The sequence below is a fragment of the Callithrix jacchus genome, chromosome 9 (genome assembly GCF_049354715.1).
Source record: "Callithrix jacchus isolate 240 chromosome 9, calJac240_pri, whole genome shotgun sequence".
NCBI lineage: Eukaryota > Metazoa > Chordata > Mammalia > Primates > Cebidae > Callithrix > Callithrix jacchus.
The window spans coordinates 114,660,044-114,672,689 of NC_133510.1; the positions used below are offsets into that span (position 1 = coordinate 114,660,044).

The following is a 12,646-nucleotide window of genomic DNA, read 5'->3' on the forward strand; positions in this document are numbered from 1 at the left end:
TAACTTCTGACCTCATGATCCACCTACCTCAGCCTCCCAAAGTGCTGGGATTACAGGCATGAGCCACTGCCCCTGGCCCCAAGCTTCCCTTCTGTTTACAGAATATCTTAGGCCATCTTTCTGTGGGCCAGTACTTTGGGTGTCCGAGGCAGACTCCCAGTTTTTTTTTTTTGGAGACAGTCTCGCTCTGTCACCCAGACTGGAATACTGGAATATGGCTCACTGCAACCTCTACCTCTTGGGTTCAAGCTATTCTCCTGCCTCAGCCTCCAGAGTAGATGGGATTACAGGTGTGCACCACCACACTCAGCTAATTTTTTGTATTTTTAGTAGAGACAGGGTTTCAACATGTTGGCCAGACTGGTCTTGAACTCCTGACTTTAGGTGATCCACCCGCCTCAGCCTCCCAAAATGCTGGGTTCAGGGGTGAGCCACTGTGCCCAGCCAAATTTTTTTTTTTTTTTTTTTAGTAAAGACGAGGTCTCACTTTGCATGGCAGAGAAGCTTGATCCCCCAGAGGTGAGGTAGCAGGAACTCTCAAACTGACACCACACCCTGACCCAGAAGAAACTGAGTCCAGCTCCCCAAATTCTGGGATGGTGACCACTGGATTCCCAAAGGCCCTGGCTTTCAGGAATCTCTGTTGGGTTGTGAAGGGCTGCTGGGAGGCTCTTACCACACAGTTTGAGCAGGTTTGCCAGGCTGGACTTGAATTCCTAGACTCAAGTAATACTCCCACCTTGGCTTCCCAAAGTGCTGGGATTACAGGCATGAGCCACCACGCCCAGCCAACTTAAACTATTTGACAGTAAATCTACATGTCATGTGTGAATAACTCATACCTGGCAGGATTATTTAGAAATGAGAAACTGTATGTAAAGCCTGGGGCCCACAGGAGGAAGTTGGCCCCTGTTAGCTTCCTTCCCTCTGCATTCTGCTGGACTTGATGGCTATTGTCTTCCCTGGAACTGTTAGAACATGGCTGGGGGTTCATCCTCCGCCTGGAATCATCTGTTCCATTCTGTGAGAGCTCGACGGCAGGTGCCTCCGTGTTGACGTACCCCCCTACTCTGCTCTCTCACTCCAGATCTTCGGGCCAGTGATGCAGATTCTGAAGTTCAAGACCATGGAGGAAGTTGTCGGGAGAGCCAACAATTCCACGTACGGGCTGGCTGCGGCTGTCTTCACAAAGGACTTGGACAAGGCCAATTACCTGTCCCAGGCCCTCCAGGCAGGCACCGTGTGGTAAGAGCCTCCCAGCAGCCCTTCACAACCCAACAGAAATTCCTGAAAGCCAGGGCCTTTAGGAATCCAGTGGTCACCATCCCAGAATTTGGGGCGCTGGACTCAGTTTCTCCTGGGTCAGGGTGTGGTATCAATTTGAGAGTTCCTGCTACGTCACCTCTGGGGGATCAAGCTTCTCTGCGGTGCAAAAGCCCGGCACCTGTCTTTGGCAGGCAGCTGGGTGGCAGGGCTCCTCCCCAGCTGCCTCAGGGCAGGAGACCAGAGCAGAGGCAGCCATGATTGTGACACCGATCCTAAAGGCTTAGCCCCTGCTTCATACCCACTAGGATGGCTATATTTTTATTATTTATTTATTTTATAGTTTTTTTTTTTTTTTTTGCGACAGAGTCTTGCTCTGTCGCCCAGGTTAGAGTGCAGTGGTGCAATCTTGGCTCACTGCAACCTCTGCCTCCTGGGTTTAAGCAATTCTCCTGCCTCAGCCTCCTGAGTAGCTAGGATTACAGGTGCCTGCCACCATGCCCAGCTAATTTTTGTATTTTTAGTAGAGACAGGGTTTCACCTTCTTGGCCAGGCTGGTCTAACTCCCAACATTGTGATTCAACGGTCTCAGCCTCCCAAAGTGTTGGGATTACAGGCCACTGCACCTGGCCTAGTTTTATTTTTTGAGCTAGAGTCTTGTTCTGTCACCCAGGCTGGAGTGCTGTGGGGTGCAATTACAGCTCACTGCAGCCTTGAACTCCTGGGCTGAAGCAATCCTCCCATCTCTGCCTCCCAAGTAGCTGGGACCACAGGTATACACTACCACATCTGGCCAACTAAAAAAAAATATTTTTTTTTGTAGAAATGAGATCTCACTATGTTGCCGAGGCTGGGCTATATTTTTAAAAAACAAAGTATTGGTAAGGATGTGGAGAAATTAGAACCCTCTTATGTTGCTGATGGGAATGGAAAATGGTATACTCATTATGGAAAATGGTTTAACAATCAAGGATTGTTAAAATGAGTCTTCGGAAGCAAACCCCTAGTGACTTCTTAAAGCAAATCATCAGACGACCAGTTGTGGTAAAATTAAATTCTGGAGTGGATTATCGAGGGGTCGCGGCTTGCCTAGATGCTACATGAATACAGCCCTGGAGCAGACAGAGGAATATGTAAATGGACAACTGAAGAATAAGTATGGGGACGCATTTATCCAAGGAAACAATGTGTTATACATCAGTGCACAGAAGAGAAGGATGAGAAGACACCAAGAGAGCAACACTTTTCATAGTTGGATATATTTTTTTATGAATCCTTTTTCTAATTTTTGCTTCTTTTGTGATGTAATTTGTCCTGTTTTTATAATAATTGGTGATTTTTCACTGACATGTGAGTAAGATAAATGTTTACAATTGTGGATTTAATTGTGAAGTGTTCTTTTACATTTAAGTTTTGGTCATTTTCTTTTACCTCTTGTCAGTGTACAGAATGCTAAAAGAATTAAAAACAAAACAAACAAACAAAAAATTAGCTGGGCATGGTGGTAAGTGCCTGTAGTCCCAGCTACTTTGGAGGCTGAGGCAGGAGAATCACTTGAACCCAGGAAGCGAAGGTTGCAGTGAGCCGAGATTACACCATTGTACTCCAGCCTGGGCAACAGAGTGAGATTCCATCTCAAAAAAAAAAACAAAACCCAGAAGGCACTAAAGGCCACATACTACATTTACAGTATCATAAATATCTAGAATAGGTGAAACCGTAGACAGAAAGTACATTAGTGGCTGCCAGAAGCTGGGGGAGGGAGGAATGGAGAGTGCCTGCTTCCTGGGCTTAGGGCTTCTTTTGGTGTGATAGAAATTGTAATGGTTACTGCCAAGTTTAAAATGAGGAAACTGAGGCCAGTATAAGAACAATCAGATGCCAATTTATCTATCTCGCGGGCGAGGTTCTGTGGTCCTAAGGAAAGGGGACCAGAGAAGTCGTGCTTGACTTCTCAGGGCAGGGGGTTTTATGGGGGTTAGAGGGGGGCTGGCCTAGGATGCATGGGGTGGGCTGCCATTGGGTAAGGCTTGGCGGGATTTCTTCATTTTTCACAGGTTCAGCTGTATACTTTAGTGCTGAGAGTGCACAGTTTAGTGCTGAGGTTCAAATGCACAGCTTGGTGCTGAGAGTACCTAATCTAGTGCTGAATATAGACCTGGGGGCAGAATACAGAAGTGGGCGAGGGGAGCCCGCATGGAGGAGCCAGATGCTGAGTAATGTGTTCTGCCTGATAAACTGTTATCAGGCATAGAGAGGGGTCGGTGTTGTTCATCTCGCTCTTAGCAAGGCTATCGGCCTTACAGAAATATTCTGCAAGTAGACAGTGGTGATGGTTGTACAACACTATGAATATGCTATAAACTAGTGATTGTATACTTTAAAATGATGAATTTTAGGGTGGGTGTGGTGGCCCACACCTATAATCCCAGCACTTTGGTAGGCTATGGCAGGTGGATCACGAGGTCAGGAGATTGAGACCAGCCTGACCAATATGGTGAAACTCCATCTCTACTAAAAATACAAAAATTAGCTGGGTATGGTGGCAGGCGCCTATAATCCCAGCTATTCAGGAGGCTAAGGCAAGGAGAATCGCTTGAACCTGGGAGGCAGAGGTTGCAGTGAGCCAAGATTACACCACTGCACTCCAGCCTGGCGACAGAGCAAGACTCCGTCTCAAAAATAAATAAAATAAAATGTATGAATTTTAAATTTAAATAAAATTTAATAATTTTTTTAAATTGCAAACAGAAAAAGCCATCCAGGCACAGTGGCTCACACCAGTAATCCCAGTGCTTTGGGAGGCTGAGGCAAAGGACTTGAGGCCAGGAGTTGGAGACCAGTGTGGGCAACATAGTGAGACCCCCATCTCTACAAATTAAAAGATAAGGCTGGGCACAGTGGTTCACACCTCTAATCCCAGCACTTTGGGAGGCCAAGATGGGCAGATCATGAGGTCAAGAGATCAAGACCATCCTGGCCAACATGGTGAAACCTCGTCTCTACTAAAAATACAAAAAAATTAGCCAGGTGTGGTGGCACACACCTGTGGTCCCAGCTACTTGGGAGGCTGAGGCAGAAGAATTGCTTGAACCTAGGAGGCGGAGGTTGCAGTGAGCCGAGATTGCACCACTGCACTGCAGCCTGGTGACAGAGCAAGACTCCATCTCAAAAAAAAAAAAAAAAAGATAAAAATTAGCCAGATATGGTGGCAGACACCTGTAGTCCTAGTTACTTGGGAGGCTGAGGCCAGAGGATCACTGGAGCCCAGGAGTTGGAGACCAGCCTGGGTAACATAGTGAGACCTCATCTCTTAAAAAAAAAAAGTTACTGCCAGGCATGGGGTAGCATGTGCTTGTAGTCCCAACTACTCAGGAGGCCGAGGCAGGAGGTTTCAGTGAGCTGAGATCATGCCACAGCAACTCCAGCCTGGGCGACAGAGAAAGACTCCATCTAAAAAAAACATTGTTTTAAAGTTAAAAATAAATAAAGACTTTGGAATAATACCGGGGATCCTGGGAGTATAACCTATAACCCCCAAGAGTGATTTCTGCAATCTCATTTCAAATTACAGGGTCAACTGCTATGATGTGTTTGGCGCCCAGTCACCCTTTGGCGGCTACAAAATGTCAGGGAGTGGCCGGGAGCTGGGCGAGTATGGCCTTCAGGCATACACCGAAGTGAAAACTGTGAGTATGGGACCTGCTGGGGATCAGAGCCTGCTGTGGGATCCGGGTCTGCTGGGGGCTTGGGGCCTGCTTGGGTTTCAGGGTCTACTGGTGGCTCGGAGCCTGCTGTGGGCTCAGGGTCTGTTGGGGGCTCAGGGCCTGCCAGAGGTTTAGGAACTGCTCAGGGCTTAGGGCCTGCCAGGGGTTTGGGGTCTGGTCTGCTGAGCGGGCCACCTTTCAGCCTCTCCCTTGTGCTTGAGGCCATCAGTGTTTCCTACTAATTTCCCATTTTAAGCCTGAAAAGTAACAACAGAGGGTAAAGACCCAGCCTCCGCTCTGTCCCATGAGAAATACTGAGGGATGTGCCCCCAGCAGGCCTATGCAGTCATTTGCTGGGCTTTGTTATAGACCAAGGCCTATAGAGCCTGAGAAGAGGGGGAGACCTCAAGGGGCAGAGCCAAGAGGAAAAGCTTCTAGTAAGAATTGGCTATTAGATTGAAATGGAGCAATTCCCATAGTAAGAACATAAAATAAAACAATTTAAAAATAAATAATAATAAAAAAAGAATAAGCTATTAGGCATGAGATATCAAGGCTCGTAACTATACCCATCTCCTTTGATTTGCGATTTCACTGATTGGTATATAGCCTAAAGGACTCATCAGAAATGCAAAGAAAGCATTACTTCCATAAATGTTCATCACTGCTTTATCTCTAAGAGCGGAAAATCAGATGTAACCTAAATGTCCAGTAAATTATAGAACACCCCTGTCATGGAGTAATAGGTGTCTATTACAGATGTTTTTGTAGAGTATTTATATGGAAAATGCTTAGCCTTTAAAGTAAAAACAGTACACAAAGTAATGTACATTCAGCATAAGCCCAATTTTTGGAATATATGTACACATGTAGATACTCAGATACATTTACTTATAAATATGAAAAAAGACAGGAAAACGTGGAGCGTGGTGGTCTGTGCTTGTAGTCCCAGCTACTTGGGAGGCCAAGGTGGGAGAATCACTTGAGCTACAAGTTTAAGGCCAGCCTCGAAAACAGATTGAGCAGACCTTTCCAGGATTGGAATCACCAGGCTGGAGTGCAGTGGTGCCATCACAGCTCACTGCAGTCTCCACTTCCTGGGCTCAAGTGATCCTCACATCTCAGTCTCCCAAGTAGCTGGGACTACAGGTGCATATCACCATTGCTAGCTAATTTTAGTATTTTTTGTACAGATTGGGTCTCACTATGTTACTCAGGCTGGTCTCAATCTCCTGGGCTCAAGTGATTCTCCTGCCTTGGTCCCAAGGTGCTGTGATTATAGGCATGAGCTACCACACTCAGACTGGCTCTCAGTTTTGTAAGTTGAAAAACTTGGTCAGGCCAAATAAGAGTTATGTTGGCCAATTTCATAAGACTCATTTGGCAACGTAGCAAGACACCCTCTCATTAAAGAAAAACACAACAGGGAAATACACAGAAGTAAAAATGATTTTCTCTCTACCATGAACACTAATTACAGTTTAACCAGCAAACATAAACACAAGTGGTGTTTAAAGAAGCGGCAAATGGGTTGAGCTGGCCTTTCCAGGATTAGAAAAGAGGAGCCTCAGGGCAAGCCCTGCCAGCCGTGGAGTAGGTGAGAAAAGGCAGATGGGACTCATTCAGGGCTACAGTGCCAAGCCTGAGACTGGAGAGGCCGAGGGCACAGCCTGTGTTCCTGAAAAGCTCACTGGAATCAACTAAACATGTTTGCTTCTTTAGTGTGGAAACTTTCCAATCTATGCAAAGAACAGGTATAAATGGTAGAATGATGCCAGGCGCAATGGCTCACGCCTGTAATCCCAGCATTTTGGGAGGCCGAGGTGGGCAGATCACTTGAGGTCAGGAGTTCAAGACCAGCCTGGTCAATATGGTGAAACCCCATCTCTACTAAAAATGCAAAAATTAGCCAGTCTGGTGGCGTGTGTCTGTGGTCCCAGCTACTTGGGAGGCTGAGGCAGGAGTTGTCTGAACCCGGGAGGCAGAGGTTGCAGTGAGCTGAGACTGAGCAACAGAGTCTGGGCAACAGAGCAAGACTCTGTCTCAAAAAAACAAAAACAAAAAACAGTAGAATGAGCCTCTGTGTCCCCACCATAAAGCTGTGACAAAAACCAGCTCACAGCCAGTCTTGTTTTCTTTAACCCAGTTCCCAGCAGGTATTCTTCATCCACTGCCCAAGCAGAGCCCACAGCAGTAGGAGGTGCCCATGTGGGTACACAGCTTGTGCTGGACTTTGAGTCATGACACTGGATAAAAGGTCCTTCAGTTGCTGGAGAGTCTTTTTATTTATTTTATTTTATTTTAAAGATGGGGTTTCACCATGTTGGTCAGCTGGTCTTGAACTCCTGACTTCAGGTGATCCGTCCACCTTGGCCTAAATACTTGGATTACAGGTGTGAGCCACCACGCCCCGCCTGGAGAGTCTTAAATCTTGGCACATGACTAGGGTTAAGGAGGTGATATCTAGGATGGTCATGTGACGGCGGGTATTTAAGCTGATATACTTGAAGGATGAGTGGAAGTTGAGTTGGTGAAAGGAGAAAAAGAAGAACATTCTAAACAAAGAGGATGGCTTTGGGAAAAGCTGTGATGGTGAGAAATATGGCTCTTCCAGGAACTGCAGGAAAATGGTGGTGGAAGTTGTGGTTAGTGGGGAGACAGCAGGGGCAGACTGCACTGGGCCTTGTTGGCCATGATGTGGGGTTTAGCGTCTGTGATAATGGATTTTGTTCTCACCTATGGGAGCATTTTAAGTAGAAGAATGAGGTGGCTCAATTTTTTTTTTTTTTTTTTTTTTTTTTGAGACAGAGTCTAGAGCACAGTGGCATGATCTGGGCTCACTGTAAGCTTTCTTCTGCCTCAGCCACTCAAGTACTTGGGATTACAAGCACCTGCCACCACATCTGGCTAAGTTTTTGTATTTGTAGTAGAGACGGGGTTTTGCCATGTTAACTAGGCTGATCTTAAACTTATGGCTTCAAGTGATCCACCCACCTTGGCCTCCCAAAATGCTGGGATTACAGGCATGAGCCACTGCGCCCCCGCCCAATTTGTATTTTTAAAAGATTGCTCTGCTTAATCTACAGAACAGAAACTTATTACTGGTTGCCTAGGGCGTGGGGAATGGGGAGTGGCTGTTCAAGGGTGCAAGATTGCTTTTGGAGATGATGCACATGTTCTAAAATTGGAGTATAGTGATAATTGCACAACTTGAAATATTCTAAAAGCAAGTACATTTGATTGTGCATAAATTGTATCTCAAGAAAGTTTTTTGTTTTTTGTGTTTTTTTTTGAAACGCGGTCTTGCTCTGTCACCAGACTGGAGTGTAGTGGCACGATTTTGGCTCACTACAACCTCTGCCTCCTGGGTTCAAACGATTCTCCTGCCTTAGCCTCCTGAGTAGCTGGGACTACAGGCGCACACCACTACACCCAGCTAATTTTTGTATTTTTAGTAGAGACAGGGTTTACCATGTTGGCCAGGACTGTCTCGATTTCTTGACCTTGTGATCCACCTGCCTTGGCATCCTAAAGTGCTGGGATTACAGGCGTGAGCCATCGCACCTGGCCCAAGAAAGTTGTTTAAAAATTTAGCAAAGCTCACTCTGCCTTCAGTAGGCAGAATGGATCATCTGGTAAGAGGAGGGATGAGGGAGCTGTCAGGAGACTGCTCCAAGGAGAAAGATGATGGGGGTTTAGATTGGAGTGGCACAGCGCAGTTGGAGAAAAGAGGGAGTATGTGACGAGAAGCCCGGACTAGGATTGGCGACTCTGGATATGGAGAAGAAAAGCAAAACTAGGAATCAAAGGTGGTACTCAAGTTTCCAAGGAGGGTTTGAGTGGTGACGCTAGTCCTGTGACAGGGAACACTGAAGTTCCTTGGTTCTCTTTAGGGTTGTGTTTGGGGTACCTGTCCAAACCCAAGAGGAGATGGGCTTGGAGCTCCAGGGGCAAGATCCAGATTCAAAATAGAAATTCTGATATCACTGGCCTATAACTGTTCATCAAAATGATAGTTACAGGCCAGTTGCAGTGGCTCATGCCTGTAATTTCAACACTTTGGGAGGCCCAGATAGGAGGGACGCTTGAGCCCAGGAGTTCAAGACCAGCCTGGGCAACATAATGAGACCCCATCTCTAATAAAAATACAGGAAGTTAGCTGGGTGTGATGGTGCATGCCTGTGGTCCCAGCTACTTGGGAGGCTGAGGTGGGAGGATTGCTTGAGCCAAGAGGTCAAGGCTGCAGTGAGCTGTGATTGCACCCTTGCACTCCAGCCTGGGGGAATAGAAAAAGAAAATGCCCCTTCTGCTCACATTCAGCCAGCACCTAGCTAGGGTGCCTACAGATCACAGGGAAGCAGGAAGATCTAACTGCTTCTTTGTGCCCCTTTCAGGTCACAGTCAAAGTGCCTCAGAAGAACTCCTAAGAACCACACGGGCTTCCTTCCTCAGCCATTAATCGAAAGTTCAACAAGATCAGCAACAAAGCCAAGAAAAATGATCCTTGCATGCTGAATATCTCAAAAGAGAAATCTTCCCACAAAATCTCTTGGGTCACGAAAGTTCTCAAATTTGAATTGATAAACATGGTGGGTTGGTTTAGGGTAAGAGTATATCAGGAACCTTTTAAACAGCAACAATACTGCTAGCTTTCGGGGTGATTTTTTAAAAATCAGATTCAAATGTCTTATCCTGTCTCTGAAACACTTCCTGTAACTCGAGCTTGTGGGGGAAGAAAAAGCTATTGCTTAAAATTATATCAGCATCAGGGCATCTGCTACACCCTGCTTTGTATTCTGGGCTCAGATTCATTAAAAACCAGCTGCTCTTAACTTATTGGGTAACTCTTTGTCCATCTCAATAACCCAAGGAAGGCAGGGAACGGTGGCTCATGCCTGTAATCCCAGCACTTTGGGAGGCTGAGGCGGGTGCATCATGCAAGGTGAGGAGTTTGAGACCAGCCTGGTGAACACGGTGAAACTCTGTCTCTACTAAAAGTACAAAAATTAGCCAGGCATGGTGCCTGGTCCCTGTAATCCCAGGTACTTGGGAATCTGAGGCAGGAAAATTGCTTGAACCTGGGAGGTAGAGGTTGCAGTGAGCAGTGTTCATACCACTTCACTCTAGCCTGGGCATCAGAGTGAGACTCCATCTCAAAATAAATAATAAAATAACCCAAGGAAACGCTGCCAGGCAGGAATGATATGGCACACTGGATATGATTTCTCCCCCTCCTCTGCTGTGGGTAAACAGCTTGTTTCATGCATTTACCTTTTTATTTTAATTACACAAACAAGAATATGCTTGAACATTTCATGCATTTAATGAAGAAATACTTCTGGCCTGTTAACCCGTGGCAGCTCTGAGATGTGCTCTAGAGATCTCAGAGCACATCTAACATGTTGCTAAAAGAAAATCTAAACATGATGCCCAAGAGAGGGGAGAGGTAAACCAGAAAACAGATACTGAATGTCCAACAGGGTCTTGGTGTGTCACCCAGGCTGGTGTGGCACCATCACAGCTCACTGCTGCCTTGACCTCCTGGGCTCAAATGATCCTCCTGCCTCAGCTTCCTGGGCTAATGTTTGTATTTTTTGTAGAGATGGGGTTTTGCTATGTTGCCCAAGCTGTTTTCAAACTCCTGGACTCAGCAATCCTCCCACCTCAACCTCCCAAAGTGCTGGGATTACAGGCGTGAGCCACTGCGCCCAGCTCAATTCTCAGTAAAAACTTGATTGGGCCAAATAAAAACAACGTTGGCCAATTTCATGAGATTGATTTGGAAACCAGATGTCAATTTATTCAGTTCAAGTGAGATCTATATCTTCAGTAACCAGACCTCTCGAGTCTCCCATCCAAAACACTATCTTCCTCTAGTCAAGATGCCTGGCAAAGGCTGGACACAGTGGTTCACATCTGTAATCCCAGCACTTTGGTAGGCTGAGGCCAGTGGACCACCTGAGGTTGGGAGTTCAAGACCAGCCTGACCAACATGGAGAAACCCTGTCTTTACTAAAAATACAAAAACAAACAAACAAAAAACCTAGTCAGGCATGGTGGCACATGCCTGTAATCTCAGCTACTCAGGAGTCTGAGGCAGGAAAATCACTTGAACCCAGGAGGTGGAAGTTGAGGTGAGCCGAGATCACGCCATTGCACTCCAGCCTGGGCAACAAGAGCGAAACTCTGTCTCAAAAAACAAACAATAACAACAAAAATAAATAAATAAAAACAACAACAACAAAAATAAATAAATAAAAATAAAGAAAAAGAAGAAATGGAAGCTGGGTTCGAGAGGGCAATCAGCAGTCTCTACCACATTGTGAAACACCACTGTGATCTGACAGTCTTGATGATGTATTTTCAATGTACTGCCAAAATTGCAGCTAACTCCTCTTTACTCAGGATTTAGGGAGATGCCCTCCTTATGCCTAACTTATCACCAGCTTAACCCTCATCTCATTATATAGGATGAGATTACTTATAGGAAGGTTTTCTCTGGAGAGTGCATCATTTAAGAATATTTTAGGCCAGGGCACAGTGGCTCATGCCTGTAATCCCAGCAGTTTGAGAAGCTGAGGTGGGTGATTTGCTTGAGCCCGTGAGTTCTAGATCAGCCTGGTCAACATGGTGAAACCTCATCTCTTAAAAAAAAACAATACAAAAATTAGATAGGCATGGTGGTGTGTACCTGTAGTCCCAGCTACTCGGGAGGCTGATGTGGGAGGATCACTTGAGCCCAGGAGGTCGAGGCTGCAGTGAGTTGTGATTGTACTACTTCACTCCAGCCTAGAGTGAGACCCTGTCTCTGAAAAACAAAAAACAAGAAAGCAATACTGCAAAGAACCCTGATAGGGGTGAATTGGAAAAAGTAGAGAAATGTAATATTTCTTGCCTGCTGTACTCACTGTAACTGTGAGAGAATTGGCTCTTCTAACCATTGGATAAGAAAGGAAATATTATCTATGAAGGAATGTCTATCAGGTTAATTTTGACATCCTAGACACATTGATCTCCTTGCACTGTTAGTGACAGAAACCCATTAGAACCTTAAATAGCCATCTGAAATAAAAACAGAGCTCTCAGGTGATGAACCACCTAATCTCTCTGGGTATTCAGATGTAGGTCAGTCACAGGAGTATTAGGTGTAAAGCCCCGTGCTTCTGGGTAAAGCCTCCATTACCGGCTGCACAGAGGCCACAGGGAGCTTTTCCTGCAGCCTGGAGAAACTTCCTAAGTGTGGATGCCACCTTGTGGGACACCTGTAGAACTTCGGCGCTATCTTCTCCAAGAAGTAGCAGGATAGTCTCTCCCACTGGTGTCCTTCCAACGGTGTTGCATACAATTTGGCTGTATATTTGGCAGGTAGTGCAATGAAGGAATCAAAGACCAGGGCCACATACAGACTAGAAAGAAATGAAAACAGGGACTCCCAACAAAAACTTCTACACGAACGTTCACAGCAGCACTACTCACAACAGCTCAATGGTGTAATCAACCCAAATGTCCATCAATAGCTAGGACAGACAAAATGTGACATATCCATGCAATAGAATATTACTCATCCATAAAAGGAAGGAAGTACTTACGCATTTGCATGAGGGTGAACCTTGAAAACATGATGCTGAGTGAAAGAAGCCAGACACAAAGGGACAAGGACTGCATGATTTCACTTA

At 45.8% G+C, this 12,646-nt stretch overlaps 1 protein-coding gene and 1 pseudogene across 1 annotated transcript in view; both read left to right on the forward strand.

The window, feature by feature from the left end:
* The window catches only part of ALDH2 (aldehyde dehydrogenase 2 family member), a 40,500-nt gene extending 30,698 nt beyond the window's left edge, over nucleotides 1-9,802 (forward strand). The window contains exons 11-13 of the mRNA XM_035257660.3: nucleotides 1,088-1,245; nucleotides 4,838-4,952; nucleotides 9,365-9,802. Coding sequence (XP_035113551.1) covers nucleotides 1,088-1,245; nucleotides 4,838-4,952; nucleotides 9,365-9,397 — 306 coding nt within the window. The 3' untranslated portion in view covers nucleotides 9,398-9,802. The remainder of the gene's footprint in view (nucleotides 1-1,087; nucleotides 1,246-4,837; nucleotides 4,953-9,364) is intronic.
* Nucleotides 2,096-2,647, forward strand: LOC108593225 (U6 snRNA-associated Sm-like protein LSm6 pseudogene; annotated as a pseudogene).
* Nucleotides 9,803-12,646: the final 2,844 nt, after the last annotated feature.